Source organism: Colletotrichum siamense, assembly GCF_013390195.1.
Source record: "Colletotrichum siamense strain Cg363 chromosome Unknown KSG_Cg363_contig01, whole genome shotgun sequence".
Lineage (NCBI taxonomy): Eukaryota > Fungi > Ascomycota > Sordariomycetes > Glomerellales > Glomerellaceae > Colletotrichum > Colletotrichum siamense.
The window spans coordinates 4,564,372-4,582,761 of record NW_023501014.1 but is presented as its reverse complement, the minus strand read 5'-3'; the positions used below and the strand labels follow the sequence as shown (position 1 = coordinate 4,582,761).

Below are 18,390 nucleotides of genomic sequence, written 5' to 3'. Positions count from 1 at the left end.
TCTAGCTATTCCAGCTATTTCTGCCCCTATAGAAAGGGTTTTTTCTATTACTAGTAATATAGTTACTAAAAACAGAAATAAACTAAGCCCCCAAACTATAGCAGAATTAATCCTTTTAAAATACTGGAAAATTAAGGATTTAAAAGAATTAGAAGAGATATTTTCAGATAATCTAGAAGAAGAAGAAGAAGAAGTAGAAGAAGAAGATTAATTAGTTAGATTTTTATATATATAGTTTATTTAGTGATAAGTTATTTTATTTAATTTATATTATTTTACTTTATACTAATAAACTATTTAAGTTACTATTATTATATTAATAGTTTTACTTTTAAGCTTTATTTACTATAATAATAACTATATAGTATTTATTTATATTAATTATTATATAATATTAATTATTATTAATTATTATATAATATTAATTATTATTAATTATTATATAATATTAATTATTATTAATTATTATATAATATTAATTATTATTAATTATTATATAATATTAATTATTATTAATTATTATATAATATTAATTATTATTAATTATTATATAATATTAATTAATATTAATTATTATATAATATTAATTATTATTAATTATTATATAATAATTTAAACTAGTCAACTAGTCTGACTAGCTAGTCGACTTGACTTAACTAGCCTAGTATTAGTTAATAGGGTGACTTAACTAGCCTAGTCTTAGTCAATAGGGTGACTTAACTAGCTTAGTCCTAGTCAGCCTATTAACTTGACTTGACTTGACTTAATCCCAACCCTGGTTAGGACTTAGTAGTTTTAGAGATTATATAACTAAAAGCTATATATATTATTAAGGAGTTTTGCTATTTAGGCTATATCTTCTAGCTAACTAGGCTATACCCTACTTTTTAGACTAATTAGATTAATTAGTTTAAAGTTATATAACTTTTTATAAGTTAATTTTTATTATAGTAATTAATAGATCTTAATAAGCTTAGTTTTTAGCTTTTTAGTAAAAAGGCTATTAGGACTACTATATTTATTAACTATACTACTCTATATATATTTTAGCTTTATAGTAATATATCTTATTATCTTAGCTTCTTATATACTCTTAAAGCTTTCTTAAAGCTATTAATAATAGTACTTCTAATCTCTTACCCCTTATATAGTTATTATAGTATACCTTCTTAGTTACTAGAGGCTCTAATAGTATTACTAATACTATTAATACTAGCGCTTAACTTTATAAAAGCTTATTATTAGAGGAGTATTTAAATACTAAGTAGTTATAGTAGATATTAAGCTTTACTAGCTTAAATACTAGTTTAGCTACCTTTTTTAGAGCTTTTAGCTTTAGGGGCTAACTTAAAGCTAGAGATAATACTAATATACTACTAAATAGTATTATAAAACTTTAAAGCTTACTATATAGCGTTTTAACTATATAAGGATTTCTAATTTAAAAGAAGGTATTATTATAGTTAAATAGCTATTAAAGCTATTAATATAAATATATATACTTTATTATAAAGCTATTACTAGCTTTTTTAATCTTAAGTAGTATATAAGTATAAAGTAGTTTAAACTAGTTAGTAAAGTAGTACTAGTAAAGCTTAAGATTTAGTAGGTTAAACTTAGCTATAATAAGCTTAGCTATAAGGGTAATATAGTACTAATAAGCTATAAGATTAAGAACTTTAAATTTAACCCCCTTAGTAATATTAATAAGTTACTCTTATTAGAGATATTTATAGTAAGAATACTTCTCTATATTTTTAGTATAGTTAATATAGTTATTCTCTTTATTTTAAAGTATCTTATAGATAGCTTTAAATATATAGAGGAGGTTTAAATTACTATTAATAATATATAACTTTAGATCTTTATAAGTAGTTTCTACGGTTAGCAAACTAGTCAGCTAGTATTTAGTTAGACTAGTTAACTAACTAGTCTAGTCAGACTTAAGTCACTTAATATAGCTAACTTAACTTAACTAGCTTAGTCTTAGTTAATAGGGTGACTTAACTAGCTTAATCCTAGTTAACTAGCTAGGTGACTAGTTAAGACTAGTTAATAATTAAACAAAATCCTATATTAATTAATATATTATTTAATTATAATAAATAAAAAGTTATATTATATTAGTTTATTATTAATAATTATATAATAAGTAAATATTAATAGTTTTTATATATATACTAACTATAAATATATATATTAGTTATTTAGTCTTTTATTAGACTAGTTAGTTAGACTAGCTAGTTAACTAGCTAGTTAACTAGTCTAGTTAAGTTAAGTTAACTAAATTAGCTAACTTAACTTAACTAGCCTAGTCTTAGTTAATAGGGTGACTTAATTAGCTTAGTCTTAGTCAGCCTGTTAACTTAACTTAACTTAACTAAATCCTAACCTTAGTAGTTTCTATAAGTAAGTTTATATATATACTAAAGTTAATATTATTTATAATATAGTATTATGCTTATTTATAGTATATAGAGATATAGGTCTTCTTAATATACTCTAATATAAGCCTCTAGTTAGTAAAGTCCCTCTATATTTTATTTTAAGCTATAGAGAAGACTACTTTTATATCTATATAGATTATATACTACTATAACTTATAGAAGCTACTAAGAGAGTACTTAATAATAATATTATTAATTTAGTAGTATATAAAGGTTTTATTAGTATATACTAGCTTATTAAGTATATAAGCTAAAGGATTATAGGTAGCTATAGCTACTTTTTTATCTTTTATTTTCTATAAAGTAGTAGCTTTAGTAGCTTCTTTATTTTTCTTAATATTAAACTTATCTTCTATAAAGCTATTAGGTCTTTCTTACTTCTTTTTAGTATTAAAGTTAATATTCTAGTTAATATAGAAGATATAGAGTTAGAGGTAAGTTATAAGTAAAATATAGTAGAGATAATATTATATAAAGCTATTTTAAAGTTAGTAATAATAACTTAAGGTACCTCTATATTAACCTCTAGCTAGATCTTATTAAAAGTATTAATTAAGAAGTTATAGCCTTTATAGTGCTCTATTAATATTAAGCTAAATATATAGTTATATAATAAACTAATATTAGTAGTATTAATAATATATTTTTATATTAATATAAGTATTACTAAGTCTAAATAGATAAGATATATTTAGAATAATAATATTTTATAGTAGTTTGTTTTATATATATTATTAAGCTTAAAAACTTCTAAGAACTACTTCTATATCTCTTTATACTATAAGTATATCTATACTAACGCTTTAAGTTATTAAAGGTTATTAGTAGCTTATAAAATATAATACTTAAGGTTATATTACTATAGTTTAAAAAAGAGTATTTAGATTAATATTCTATTACTTAGACTATTAAAGTAGAAATACTACTTTAGGTTATTAATATCCTTTTACTTTATAAGTAAGCTAAGCTTAGAGTTATTAATAATAATAGTAGTTTTATATAGTTTAATAGCGTTATACTTAGAGAGAGTAGTAATAAGAGAGGTTTATATAGTAAAGAGTTAATAGTACTATAAGTAAGTAGAAGTAATAAGAGATAGTAGATAGTTATATTTCTTATAGTTTAGCTTAAAGTGCTAAGTTTAGTATTAGTTATTACTAGTATATATAGTTATTATACTTTATTAAAACTAGTTAACTTTAGTAGTAGCTAACTTATATATACTAATACTTTCTAACTACTAAATAGCGTTATAATTATACTTAAATATATAGTAAGTATTCTAGCTATTATAGGGGTTTAAGCTATTATAGTGAATAATTATAAAACTATATTAATAACTATAAGTATTGTTAAGGTAATCTTAAAGCTACTAAATAGTCTTAATAAGCTAACTATTAATATTACCTTTTAGAGGGTTTAGAATACTTTTATTAATTATAAGTATAGCTATTATAGTAGTAGTAGTTAAGAGGAGTAGTAGTAGGAAGAAAAAACAAGCTTTACGTAGCGTAGTAGAAAAAACATAATAAAGTATAAAAAATCTAGTGTGCAACTAATATGATTAAAAAGTAGGGTATAGCCTAGTTAGCTAGAAGATATAGCTTAGATAGTAAAACTCTTATTAAGAGGTATGAAGTTAAGAGGTCTATTAGTCTAACTAAGTAAATATTATAATAAATAGCTAGAGGCTATCTAAAAATAATATACTTTAGAGTAATTTTAAGTAAAGAGAAAGTTTATAATTTTTATATAATACTTAATAATAAAAATATAAATAGCTTTATTAATAATATTATTAGTAGTTTAGTTAACTTATATAAGTAGGTATTATAGTTCACTCTATATATTTTTTATATAATATTAAAACCTAATAGTAGTACTTTAACTTATACTTAATCTTAATAAAGTAAATAAATAAATCTTAATATAACTAGTTATTAATACTTAGCTTAACTTATCCTTAGCTATATAGAAGAAAATAAGTAAGTAGATAAGTAAGTAATAAAATAATAAAACATATTAATAAAAGCGTTATTTATAATATTATTATTTATAAATATATTATTTATAATATTATAAAAGTGTTATCTATAATATAAAATACTAATAGTATTTATAATAGCTAAAACTTAATAATAACTTAAACTTATACTTAAAAATATAAACATTAAGTTTATAGTTATAATGCAGCCCCCTTATAAAAAGACTATAGTAAAATTCACCCTATATATAAGCATAATTCTAGAAACACTATATAGGTACTTTAATTTATACTTTCTACTAATTAAGGAAAATAGTATAGAAACTATATACGTTCTTACTAGTAAGCAAACCCTCACATAAAGTTGAACGCGCGCCCTAACTAAATAGATTAGTAGAATAGTAATAGTGCTAGCTATATAGCGTAAAGCTGATTATATTAAGGCTAAAGGGGTTATTAAGGCTTTTATAGCTTAGTAATAGCTTTACTAAACCTTTTAGTGAGGTGCTATAAACGCTACTAAATAGAGATAACTCCTTAACTAAAAAGGTTATTATAAGAGGTTCTTATAGCTAGAAGTATAAAAAGCTTTACTAAGTAGGGCTTTATACTTATCCCTTTTCTTCTTCTTTACCTTTAAACCTATATTAATAACCTATCTTTATAACTTATAAGAAACCTTTATAATATTAATACTTAACCTTATATATAAATACCTTAAGCTTTATAATATATTTATTAATATAAATAATATATAAAAGCTTATTATAGAGTTTAATATTAATCTAATTAATAAAAACCTCTCTTTTTTTATATAGCTTAATATATATAAAGAGTATATAATTAGGATAATACTTAAGAGAGCTCTTATTAATACCTCTATAGGAGACCTTAAGATATATAACTTAATTAATAGTAAGTATATAAACTTAGCTATAGAGGTAGATAGGGTATTTATATACTTTATAGAGTAGCTCTTCTTTAAATAGGCTTCTTATAATACTAAGGTAGAAGTAGCCCTCTAAAGCTTAAATATTAATAAGTATAGGCTATACTAAATAGAGAGAGCGTTACTAATAATAGTATAGCTAATAATAGATAGTATAATAGTAATAGAGATAGTATTAGCAGCATAAGTAATATATAAGAGAGAGGATAAGTTAATAGTTTAGTAGTTAGTAATTAAGTAATTATAAACTATATTATTACTAAAGTGAAGTTAAAAATAGTGAAGTTATATATATATATATAAGTATAGCTAAGGTTAAGAGAGGTAGTTAGAGACTTAAGAGGTTATTAGGAATTATATAACTAAAAGCTATATATATTATTAAGAGGTATAAAGTTAAGAAGTTTATTACTCTAAGTAGGTAAAATTCATAATAAATAGCTAGAGGCTAAAAATATAAACTTAATAATATAACTTTTTATTATTATAACTAAAAAGGTTTTTATAGCTATAATATAAAAATTTAACTACTACTTTAAATAAAGCTTTAACTTTATTCCTTATATCCTCTTATATATATAATAACTATAATATTTTTCCCCTTTATTATAACTATATATAAATTAAATAAAACTATACTAAATAACTTAATTTATAAAACTAATATTAATAAAATTAAAAGTTCTAAATATAAAAACTTTTCTTTATTAAAAAAAAAACTCTTTTTAAATTTACTTAGAAGTACTTACTTAAAATAGCTAATAAAAGTAATATAATAAAGTTATATAGCTTTAAAATTAATATAGAGATAGTTAAAGCTATTAATAATAATCTTAATATTTATAATTACTTTATAAGTTTCTTTAAGATAGCTAAAGTAACTTAAATATTTAAATATTAGTAAGTTAAGAAGAGTAAATATATTATAAGTATAACTAATAGTAGTAAAACTATTAAAACTATATAGTAGAGTAGAAGATATTATTTGAATAGTATAATAATATAGAGGTTTTAAAGTTTCTATACTTAGTAAAGCTTATAGTATAAACGTCTAAATAGTAGAGAAGGCTTAGAAGATAGGTATAAATTAAATATAGTATAAGAGATAGAGAAAACTAATAAGAAATAGAGGAGACTAATAGAGATAGAAGTAGCTAGAGGAAAATAATTAATACTTATTATAATATTTAAAGTCTAATAGAGGAGTATAGAGGTAAAAAAGATATCTAAGTAGTTATATAACTTATAGGTTATTAGTAGAGGGTAAGAGGACTAGTTTAGCTTTTATAGTTAATACTAGTTAAATTTCATAATATAAGGCTAGTAGCCCTTTATTAATAGTATTAAAATAAAGTTTTATATTTTTATACTTTTTAGCTAGAATATAATAATTATTATAAAAAAAACTAAAGAGTTTTAAAAAATAATTTATAAAATAATATAAAGAACTAAAGATTTATTAAATATAATTACTTTATATAGCTAAACTTTAAAACTTATTAAATTTAAAAAGCTTTTAATATAAATAATAATATTAGTACATTAGTTAATAGTAGTTATATCTTTATAAATATTATTAAAATCTCTTTTAGTTTAATATAAAAATAAATATTAAATATTTAATAAATAGAGAGTATAAATTAAATAATAAATTTAGTTTTCTAAATATTAAATAAGATATTAACTAATAAAACTACTTATTTTAAGTAAAACTATATTATAATTACTTATAATATAGAGAATAGCTTTTATTATATAAATAACTTTATTAAAACTATAAACTTTTTTTAACTTATCTTAAGTTTTATTTAAAACTAAGTAAATTATAAATATATAAATTAAACTTATAAAAAAAGATACTACTAATAAATAAAATATATTTTTAATTTAATATTAAGTTAAATTATAATAATATAATAAGTAAAATATATCTAAGCTCTAGCTGTATTATAAAATAACGCCTTTATAACGTTATAAATAATATGCTTATAAGCTAGAGATAAGTTAAGCTAAGCGTTAATAACTAGTTATACTAAGATTTATTTATTTACTTTATTAAGATTAAGTATAAGTTAAAGTACTACTATTAGGTTTTAATATTTAAAAAAATATATAGAGTGAACTATGATACCTACTTATATAGGTTAACTAGACTACTAATATAAGTAAAATATATATTAATATTAATATATTAATAAAGCTTATTAATAAAAGCTAAATAATATATTTTATATAAAACTTAAGGTTTTAAATAATTAAGTTATAAAAATAAATATAGTTAACTTAACTTTTTAAGTTATAAAATAAGTAATATTTAATTTTATACCTCTAAAATAATTAATAATATAGAAATTAATATATATATATTATTATTACTATAGAAGTTATAAATAATTTAGAAGCTAATTTACTCTTAAGAACTTTATTTTATAAAAACTTTAAAATTATTATTAATTTTGATAAAAGTACTATTAGATTTTAATTTATATATAATATAATAAGTTTTATTTAGTTTTATTTATTATATATAATAAGGTATAAAGTAGATAATATATTATTATTATTATACCTCTTTAAACTAATATATTTAGTATTTTTTCTTTTTTAAATTTATTAAATAGATTCAGTTAATAAAATAAAATAAAATACTTTTAAATATAATATTATAATACTATAGATATAATAATAATAAGTAATAACTAAAAGTTTATTTTAATATAAAATAATATAGTTACTTTATTTATAATTTTAAAAAGTAAGTAATTAAAATATATTATTAAAATAAAGCTTAGAGAAACTATTAATCTAATTAAATATATAGATATTATTATTTTAATAAGTAGCTAACTATTAATTTAAACTAGATTTTAGTTAAAAAGTTCTCTTAAGTTATAATAAAATTCTATAAGTTTATAAGGTTTTTTAATTAATTAGTATTCTAAGGACTATAGATATTAATAACTATAAATAATATATTATTATATAAAATCTCTAAACCTATTAATATCTCTATAGTCTTTAGTAAATATAGTATTAAAATTTATAGTAGATATATAATATTTATATAAAGTATAGCTACTATAATAATATTATATTATATATTTATTAATTTATTTTATAATATAAGTTTTATAAATATATATTTTTAAAAATATATATAAGTAAATATATACCTATATAAAGAAAGTAAAGCTAATTTTAAAGATTATATTATATAAAATAATATAAAAGAACTATAATTAATAAAAGTTATTATATTATAAGTTTCTAATAAAACTATAATATTTAGCTAAAAATTATTAAAAAGAGAAAAAAAAAGATAATTATAATATAACAAAATAAACCTAAATACTATAAAAAGACTGAATAATTATTATTTATAGTATATAGATTGAGGATTTCTTTAGAACTACAACTAATGCTATTTACAAGAGCATACGACGAGGATCTTCAATATACTCCTTCACCTTTACAAGGAATTGAACAGCTTCCCTTCCATCCAGAAGCCGGTGGTCATAGGTCAAAGCTAGATACATCATGGGGCGAACCTCAATTTTCCCATTGACCGCAACGGGGCGTTCCTTAACGGCATGGAGACCCAGCACGGCGGTCTGAGGAAGATTGATGATCGGGGTCCCCATGAGAGAGCCAAACACGCCACCATTGCTAATAGTGAAGGTGCCACCAGCCATATCTTCGATGGTGAGCTTGTTGTCTCGAGCCTACATTCGCAGCAAGTTAGCCCACCATCCCGTTTCTGAAAGACCCAAACAGACCAAACTGTACCTTCTTGCCCATGTCAGCGATCGCCTTCTCGATGCCCAGCATATCAAGTGACTCAGTGTTGCGGACAACCGGAGTGACGAGGCCCTTTTCCGTGGCCACAGCAACACTTATGTCAACATAGTCACGATATACGATAGTGTCGCCTCCGTTGGGCCCCTCGATGGACGCGTTCACAGCAGGGATATCGCGCATGGCCAAGACACACGCGCGTGAGAAGGCGCTCATGAAGCCCAGCTTCACACCAGTTTTCTTGAGCACATCGTCACGGTAAAGCTTTCGAAACTCGATGAGAGACGACATATCGACCTCGTTGAATGTGGTCAGCGATGCCGCAGTGTTTTGCGACTGCTTGAGACGCTCGGCGATGCGAAGGCGCATGCGGTTCATTTTCACCTACGCCAAATCAGTCAAACTACCTCACGACAGTCATCTCCGGACGAAGAAGGGGCAGTCGGAGCATAACGTACGCGGCGTTCCTCACGACTACCAAGGCTTTGACCAGTGCTCGAAGCAGTGTCTTTCAAGGGACTGGGCACGGGCTTGGAAGTCTCCTTGGTCTCCTTGGCTGGAGGAGCAGCTGCCTTGCTTTCAGGCTGAGGTTCATCCTTAGGCTCAGGCTTCGACTCTGACTTGGAAGGCTCGGGTTGAGATTCGGGCTCGGCGGCAGGCTTGTCTGATGTGGTCTTCCCTTCGCTAGGGTCCTCGCTGCCGCTGCTAGGTTTTTCGCCGCCAAGCTCCAACTTGACGATATCTTGACCGACACTAACGGTATCCTCTTCGTTGACCAAGAATTCCTTGATGACGCCTGCTTCCGGGGCATTAACAGCGACATCAATCTACATATGAATGAGTCAACATCGTCTCTAGGGAAACTGTAGTTGTCGCAACAAAAGGACGTCAGGCCTTCCGGTCAAGGCTGGAACAAACAACTTGCCTTGTCGGTTTCAATGGTCGCAATCTCTTCGTCTTGCTCGACAAAATCGCCAATCTGCTTGGACCACTGCTTCAGCGTTCCCTCGGATATGGACTCAGCCATCTGTGGCACTTGGACGATCTTGTCTGCATAGTTGCGGACGTGCTGCAGCATCTGCGGCATCTGCATTGGTAACGCCCGCGCGGGATACCGACGAAGCGGCACCAGGCGCGCAGTGGTTCTCAAGCTTCTCGAAAGCATCGTGCAGGATTGGCGGCCGAAGGGAGAAAGAGAATACGGACGAGGAGAAAAACGAAAGAACTGGAACGAGAAAAACCTGCTCCGAGATAACCACAAGCGCGGCGTGTATTTTCGAATATTGCTAGAAGCTTTCTCCCAGGTGGAAGTGACAGGAGAATCCTGGTAACAGCAACTGCAGCAACAGAGCAGAGCGTCCAGTGACCGTAGCGTTCGCCAGAAGCTAACAGGCTACATACTGGCAAGAGGGCAAGACATCCTGGTCACTTTACAGTGTGAATGAAGGCGCGGGACAGTCTTTGACACGGAGCCTTCCCAATCAGCCGCTTCTCGGCGAATACTTAGCCTTCTTCCGGGTGGCCCGTGGGCCGTCACTGTCAACCGAGGAAGTAGTGTCAATCTGCAGCATCATCAATTACCGGAAATAGCCGCTGTCAATGTCACTATTGATAGTACTTAACTGTGTAGCAAGCCTACATCTGCCACACTGACTGTTGCTCCAAGCGTTTTGGTTAGATATCGAAACCTGATCTCAACTGACAAGCAGAGCTGTTGCCATCATTTTCTTGTTTTGATCACTTATTTGATCATTCCCGTTATTCCCTTTCGCCCTCCCCTCTACGCTGCCTGACTCTGAACTACCTTTTGTCTCAGAACTATTTGGCTGGTGTGAGTACCTAGTGCATGTCCTCCCTGACGAGTTGGAGAATACTCACCATCCTCAACACTTCGGACGTTTGATGTTTTACGCTGGACAATTATTTCCAGATCCTGTATGTTGCTCTGTAGCTGTTGGACCTTGGCATCGTAGAAGCGTTCGGCCGACTCGGTATCCTTCAGTTTTCGCAGTGTTAGCAGGCTTGGCTGCGCCTTCGCAGCGTGGTAGGAAATGCACCAACCTTCTCCACATAGAACCCTGTGCCAACGTCGACAATTACGTGCTTGGGGTCGGACAGCTCACCGCGCACGTAAAGCGAGTTTGTGAGGGGAACAAGTACCGATCTCTCGGCTGGGGATGTTATCAGCATTCATGACCTCTGAGACTGAGGGAACTGGGTGAGAGAGAGAAATCGCTAACCCTGTTCGGAACCAGGACGAGCTTTAACACAACGTAGGCACTCTCTGAACTTAGCCTGAGCGCTGTGCAGCTGGGCAAACGATGAGGTCAAGTGCTCCAACTCCTCCTCCAACTGTTTTTTGACCTGGCTTAGTTGCTGCACGTCCAGTGTCTCGAGGTTGACTTCCATATTAAATCAGTGAAAGACCTTTGACGTGGCATACATACACGTATGACTCACTCGTCTCAGAACCTTGGGCGGCCATGTCGGATAAGCTTGACTATTGCCGTGATATTGGGGATAGAATCAAATTCAGTCTTGCCAGCGTTGCGGCAGACAGGAACAGGGAATGAATGGAGTGGAAGTGACGGTTGATTTCGATTCCGCCTGGCGAGGGCTCAAAGTCTGAGATACGTACTCGGTGTTGTGCTGGTTAGTAAGGCCGACCACCAGGTCACGTGATATTTGGCGATGAGCGAAAGCACCGCCGCCAGCCAGGCCTCTAGAAACCCTTTTCTATACAGGCCAGATATAGCGTTAAAAAGACGACCAGATTGTATTCACTGTGTAGGAGATGACTTGATTACTGTATGGCCGACTGTTACAACACCCTATTTGTGGGACGTGCTCGCCAGACTCACTCGACATGCGTCGTTGCCGTTACAGCTTCTCCAACAACTCTGTTACCCGTCGACGGACTCCTGACAGCGGCACCGTTTCTCTGACGCCCAGTCTCCTACACTGCACTTCGCAGCCCTCATTCTGCTTCCACGCTTTACCGAGGACCACCACCACGGGGTATCCTACCAAATCTGCATCCTTGAGCTTCCATGACAATGATAAGGCGCGGTCATCCAATACTGCCTCTGGTTCCAACATTCCGGTTCTGGGCATCGTTAGTTCATCGTAGACATTCCCAGCCTCGTCGGCTAAGTCTGTTGATGATATCACAACGACCTCGTAGGGAGCGACAACCCTCGGCCACTGTAGCCCCCTTTCGTCTGCCAAATGCTCAACCATTGCACCGATAAGACGAGACACTCCAATCCCGTGACACCCCATCTGCATCGGAACCGTCTTTTCGGTAGCCAAGGGTTGACTTGTCCCGTTTGCGGCCGCTGTACCCATCGGCACGGAAACCGTCGCCCCGAGGGGCTGCGAGTATCTCGTCCCTAGATGGAACGTGTGCCCAACTTCCAGGGCCTTCTGTACTCTCAGAATGCCGCTCTCGCAGCTTGGACACCTGTCCCCTGCACGAACCGCCAGGAGATTCAGGCCCTGACCGCTCCGGTCCTCCATGATCGTGATAGCATCCAACTTTGACTTTGCCGTCTCCCATCGTGGTAAAGGCCACAACTTTGCCTCTTGAAGTAGCAACTCCTCAGCCTGTGCCGCCAGTCTGAAGTCGATCAGGTTTACTAGCCTCGGCGACTTTGCGGCGGCTTGCCCAGTTGTATGCTGACATTCGACAGCACGGGGCCAGAGACGCAGAGCGTCATCGACGCTTGCGTCCAAGCCGGGAATAATAGATTTCACGGCAGGTATGCTTACGTCAACGTCTGTTGTTTCCTCCATTTTCGTCTCCCCTGAAATTTGTGCTGGGTACCATACATTGACCAGGGTCGAGCGGTCCTTGCTGATCCCTCGCCATACTCTCACAGCGGACACTTTGGTGTTTTCGACCGTGGGGTGACTATTCAGCTTCGTAACGTCCTTGCGAGTTTCTGCCACCTCGGTATTAGCAGCATAATCGCAAGAACCACAGACAATGACTGTGTCCTCCCCAACAAGGGCCGGCAGATGGTATTCGTGGCTGAGATCGCCTCCCATATCGCCAGAGCTGGCCTTGGCCACCATCACTGGCAGCTTCAAAGCTTCAAAGACACCCTTATAAGCAGCTTGGACTTTGTGATACGTCTCCAACGCCGCTTCAGATGAGACGTCAAAAGTATACAGGTCCTTCATGGTAAACTCGCGGGATCTAAGAAGGCCATGCCGTGGCCGCAACTCATCACGAAACTTGCGAGCTTTGAATACTGTGTTAGTCTCTGCAGTTTCGCGGCACATTAGGCCTTCAGGCAGACCAACTCACTGATCTGATAAAGGCGAAGGGGCAACTCCTTGTAAGACCTGACAGTCTTCGCTACTAGGGAAGTGATTTCTTCCTCGTGTGTGGGTGACAGCATATACTGGGCCCCTTTGCGATCCTCGAATGCGAAAAGCTGTAGGGTTTTCAGTTATGTCGTCACCAGCAAGCCCTGCGAAAACGGACCTCTGATTCTAGCTGGGCTAGGCGACCACTTCTGTGCCAGAGCTCCTTGGATGTTATGGTTGATAGAGACACCCTGGAGGCCCCTGAGTACTAAGATCAACACTATGCCACTTTCGAGAATCTGGAGGCTTTACCCAAATTTTGCATGTAATGATCGATCAGACCCTCGAGTTTCATTTGGACACGCCTACCGAGGGGCAGGAGGTGGAAAACTCCCATGTGAGACTGTCAAAGCATGTTAGGAAGCACTCAGATGAAGGCATTCGAATGGTGTTGGCCGAACCTACCTGTCTGAGGAACCCTGCACGAATGAGCTTGTCGTGAGCACCTGTTCCCGGCTTAGTCAGTCGCCTGCAGGTGGAAGCAGCAGGACATTGTTTACCTTCATCTTTCCCAGCAGTAATGCCTCCAGTAGGGGTCCATATTGCGGAAAGTCGATGCCGAGCAGGCTCGCTATGATAGTGTCGAAAACATGGCTTGAGAATGTTAGTATCTGCCTTCCCTGAATATGAGTGATCCTGCATCTTGCGTGCGATTCTTACCCGAGACCCTGGCCAAGATTGTAGGTGAAGTCTGCTGTTACATAGCGTGCGGGTTTTTGACGGAGGCGTCAGTCTTGGGGCAAAGGTAAACATCGTTCCGACAGAACGTGAGCTTTCTAGCAGCTGGCGTCCCACGACTACCAACCCAGCTTATGCAGAGTTATGTCTGTGGGCATTGAGGGGTAGCTTATATCAGTTGGTGGCGAATGAACCAACGAGTCTCTAGTTTTGGCGCTGCAGTTGCCTAGCTGAAGCAAATGGCATTACCGGAGCAGGCGATCGGATAACAGCGAGTGCGGCAGGTAAAATGGCGTTCAAGTCGCGCAAAGCGGGTTTGCAAGCGACCTCTGGATGAACGTGGGTAACAACTCAACCGAACAGAAACTTGAGGGCATGCACCGGCTGATATGATCTCATAGACGTAAAGAATATTCGAATTAGCCCAAGTAGGTGGCCATTGAGCAAAAGATGTAGTGAAGCGTCGGGTCATGAGCCACACAGCTCGCAGTCAAGAAATGGACCTAGCGCATCTAATAATCTTTTCAGGGATTGGGAAAAACGACCACGAGCCGCATGTGCCCTCTACCAGCCGACCTGCAGGGGCGTGAACATGTCTTTCCCATGCACAGACCACCTAACCTTAGTGCGGTTACCTTAGTGTGGAGATAGAATTCACAAGCAACCCCACTTCCGTACCTAGCTAGTGGAATTTTTTTTTGCCCTCCGGAGCTGCTGCAGAGGCTGGATTTTCCCGGCGCAAAACTTCCTTATTCTGTTCACACTCGGGAGAATCGAGTTGCGCCAGAGCTCTATTTTCGTCAACCTACAAGACGTCTTCAGCCATGGCGAAGCCTAAACGTCATTCCGCTGGCAGTATTTCACAGCAGACGCGATTGAACGAGCAGTCGCTTACTGCGCTTACAGCCAAGATCGATAAGAATTTGGGAACGAAGCCCAACGGTGGCAGCAAAACCACCAACAAGAAGCGCAAACACGCCTCAGATGGGCCCTCCGCGAGTCCTCGACAACGAAAGAAACTTTCTCCGGGAAGCCAGGAACCTCGAAGGGCAGTGTCCACCAATTCGAAGACCAGCAAGAGCGATTCCCTATCTCGCGAAGCCCTGCTAGAGGAGATTCGAGCTTTGGGCGGCGACGAGGAGGACCTTCAGTTGATAGGCGATGTGGATTCAGACCAAGAAGACACCAACGGGGCCGAGGATTCTAGCATTGCTGTTGACAGCAAGCTTCAGGGCGAGTTGGCTGCCTTTGCTGCTCAGCTGGGACTCCAGCAATACCATGAACAAGAGACTATCGGCGGATCTGACGAAGGCGGTGGCAGCGACGACGACGTCGAATCCGTCAGTGAATCTGAAAATGGTGGCGAGGACTCCGAGGCAGAGACGACTGGCTCCGAAGCAGATAATCATCAGGAAGAGACCTTCGAAGAGCATCGCAAGGAGGCAAACAATGTGTCCAAGAAGCAGTTCGTGAGCAGAATCCTTGTCATCGCCGTACCGTGATTGTACTGACCTGTCTGCTCGCAGAAATTCGAGCCTCGTGCGGACTGGCACGGCGCTGCGTTAGGCAAGCTGCCAGAGCCCACAACAGCAGAGCTGGATGGGTACCTCGGCGCCATCAATGCGCTCAAGAACCATGCTCTTGCTCTTCTAGAAGCTGATGCATCCGTCTACGGCAAGAGTGTCTTGGCGTCCTCCTCTCACAAGTTTCTTTCTACAATCATGTCGTCTGGTACCTTGTCTGACAAGGTATCCGCGCTCACGCTGGCAATACAAGAATCTCCCTTGCACAACGTTAAAGCGTTTGAGTCCCTTCTTGGCCTTGCCTCCAAACGAAGTCGCGCTCAGGCAATTGGAGCCTTGGGTGCTTTGGTCGATCTCCTAGGTCCCGGTCTCATCTTACCTCCGAACAGAAGACTGCGAACTTTCCAGTCGCAACCTGGGTTATTGGGCACATTACAAAAGTCTGCAGTCAGCTCGTGGAGCTCAGGGCAGCCTTTACCTGGACGTCTTACCGAGCCACACCTTATCCAATACGCTTACGAGGACTGGCTCAAGTCCTCTTACTTCAAAGTCATTCAGCTGCTAGAGGTGTGGTGCAACGACGAAATCGAGTATTCCCGAACCCGTTCCCTCGACTTTGTGTATGGACTGCTCAAGGATAAGCCTGAGCAAGAAACAAACCTATTGAGGCTGCTGGTCAACAAGCTCGGCGACAAAGACCGGAAGATTGCCTCAAGAGTCTCATACCTGTTGCTTCAGCTGCAGAACACTCACCCTGGCATGAGACAGATCATTATCAACGCTGTCGAGCAGGAGGTTTTGCTGCGCCCTGGCCAGACCTTCAGAGCCAAGTATCACGCGGTGAACACTCTCAACCAGACCATCCTCAGCAGTCGCGAGGTTGGTACAGCAGAGGCCCTTCTCCGCATCTACTTCGATATTTTCGTGACCCTTCTGAACAGTTCTGTTTTGGGCAGAGCGCTCGGGGATGAGGAGAAGGAGAGGTCTGCCCCAGCCGGTACAGAAGGAGCCGCAGCAGCAGAGCGTCAGACAGCCGATAAGCTGGTCACCGCGGTTTTGACAGGTATTAACCGCGCAGTTCCCTTCGTGGCAGCCCAGAATCCCATGTATGTGCTCCTCAATTGCTTCGTCTCTTTCCCTGACTCGACAAGGAACTTACTCATCCTGCTCTAGTCTGGAAACGCAAGTGGACACGCTCTTCCGTATTGCACATTCCACGAATTTCAACACCAGCATCCAGGCACTCATTCTCATCCAGCAGCTTTCAGTCACGAGGCATCTAGCCTCGGACAGGTTCTACAGGACCTTGTACGAATCTTTGCTGGACCCCCGTCTAGCGATATCTTCGAAGCAGGCCCTCTATCTAAATTTGCTATTAAGGTCGTTGAAGGCAGACGTCGATACGCGCCGTATCAAGGCTTTCGCGAAGAGAATGCTCCAAATTTTGAACTTGCACCAAGCTGCGTTCGCTTGCGGACTCCTATATGTCGTGTTTCAGCTACGGGTCCAGTTTCCTGAACTTAGGGCTCTTCTTGAGGAGCCCGAAGATAACGATGCCGAAGGAACAGGTGCTGAATTCACGGAGCAAAGCAAGAACGAGCCCGCTTCTCGGGGATCAACATACGATGGCCGAAAGAGGAATCCAGAACACAGCAATGCTCAAAACAGCTGTCTGTGGGAAATTGTGAGCGCTATCGTCTCGTCATCTTGATAACAAGTCGCTCATGCTGTTATATCTAGGTCCCTCCTTTGACCCATTTTCATCCGTCCGTGTCAACGCTGGCCGCCAGTTTGTTTTCTGATGAGACGCAAATGGCTAAACCGGATCTGGAGAGTCATAGTCTGATCAGATTTCTCGACAAGTTCGTCTATCGCAACCCCAAGGTCGCTGAGACGAGCAGGGGCGCATCCATTATGCAGCCAGTCCGCAACCCAGACCCAGGTAGCATTTGGCTTGCCAAGAGGGCCGGTGCAGCTGCTGGAGCATCGATTAACTCGCCGAGCTTCTGGAACAGAAAAGCTGAAAATGTTGCCGTGGAGGACATTTTCTTCCATGAGTACTTTAAGCAGGCTGGCAAGAAAACCGAGACGGGGAAGAAGGCGGCCACGGCTTCAGCCGTCGCGTCTGGTGACCAGGAGGACGAGGGCGAGCAAGAGGACGAGATTTGGAAGGCCCTTACAGCTACGCATCCTGATGGACCCATCGACAGCGATGATTCCGACCTTGACATGGACGGTTTTGACGACAGCGACGGTTCCTCTGACGGCGCAGTTGTGTTTTCCGATGGCTCCGACATTAACGATTCGGACGGAGATGTCGAAGACGACACACTTGGTTTGGAGGACGACGGGGCTGAGGAGATGGATAACAGTGATGACGAGGGAATTGTTGGGTCTCCTGCTCCTCCGACCGAGGAAGCAACTGAGGATGAGAAGCCGAAGAAGGGTGGACGATCATCAAGGAGGAAACTCAAGGACTTGCCCATGTTTGCTTCGGCAGAGGACTACGCCGATCTTTTGGCTCAAGATGATGATTAGGCTGGGACAGTGGACTTGCCAACGCCATTAGAGGAAGGGATCAACGGTGAATTAGGATTCGGTATTCTAGCGAGGCTTCCCATGCCTTGTGTCCGGGCCACT

General features: G+C 36.5%; 4 protein-coding genes across 4 annotated transcripts; 1 reads left to right on the top strand and 3 right to left on the bottom strand.

Moving 5' to 3' along the window:
- Positions 1–8,805: 8,805 nt before the first annotated feature.
- CGCS363_v001153 (2-oxoacid dehydrogenases acyltransferase) lies at positions 8,806–10,268 on the bottom strand (the record flags this gene model as incomplete). The annotated part of the gene is made up of 4 exons (XM_036633002.1): positions 8,806–9,102; positions 9,167–9,559; positions 9,634–9,971; positions 10,094–10,268. 4 exons carry the CDS (start codon positions 10,266–10,268, stop codon positions 8,806–8,808), a joined length of 1,203 nt encoding a protein of 400 aa, XP_036502772.1.
- A 687-nt stretch (positions 10,269–10,955) lies between these two features.
- bob1 (putative prefoldin subunit 5) lies at positions 10,956–11,660 on the bottom strand (the record flags this gene model as incomplete). Its single annotated transcript, XM_036633001.1, has 5 exons — positions 10,956–10,993; positions 11,054–11,171; positions 11,237–11,346; positions 11,416–11,577; positions 11,636–11,660. 5 exons carry the CDS (start codon positions 11,658–11,660, stop codon positions 10,956–10,958), a joined length of 453 nt encoding a protein of 150 aa, XP_036502773.1.
- A 395-nt stretch (positions 11,661–12,055) lies between these two features.
- On the bottom strand, positions 12,056–14,385 carry proS (Proline--tRNA ligase; the record flags this gene model as incomplete). The annotated part of the gene is made up of 8 exons (XM_036633000.1): positions 12,056–13,422; positions 13,488–13,617; positions 13,668–13,750; positions 13,802–13,892; positions 13,955–14,005; positions 14,050–14,143; positions 14,210–14,243; positions 14,355–14,385. The coding sequence occupies 8 exons, from the start codon at positions 14,383–14,385 to the stop codon at positions 12,056–12,058; spliced, it is 1,881 nt and encodes a 626-aa protein (XP_036502774.1).
- Positions 14,386–15,051: 666 nt separating this feature from the next.
- Positions 15,052–18,288, top strand: NOC1 (Ribosome biogenesis protein NOC1; the record flags this gene model as incomplete). Its single annotated transcript, XM_036632999.1, has 4 exons — positions 15,052–15,696; positions 15,754–16,856; positions 16,924–17,434; positions 17,491–18,288. The coding sequence occupies 4 exons, from the start codon at positions 15,052–15,054 to the stop codon at positions 18,286–18,288; spliced, it is 3,057 nt and encodes a 1,018-aa protein (XP_036502775.1).
- Between the last annotated feature and the right edge of the window lie 102 nt (positions 18,289–18,390).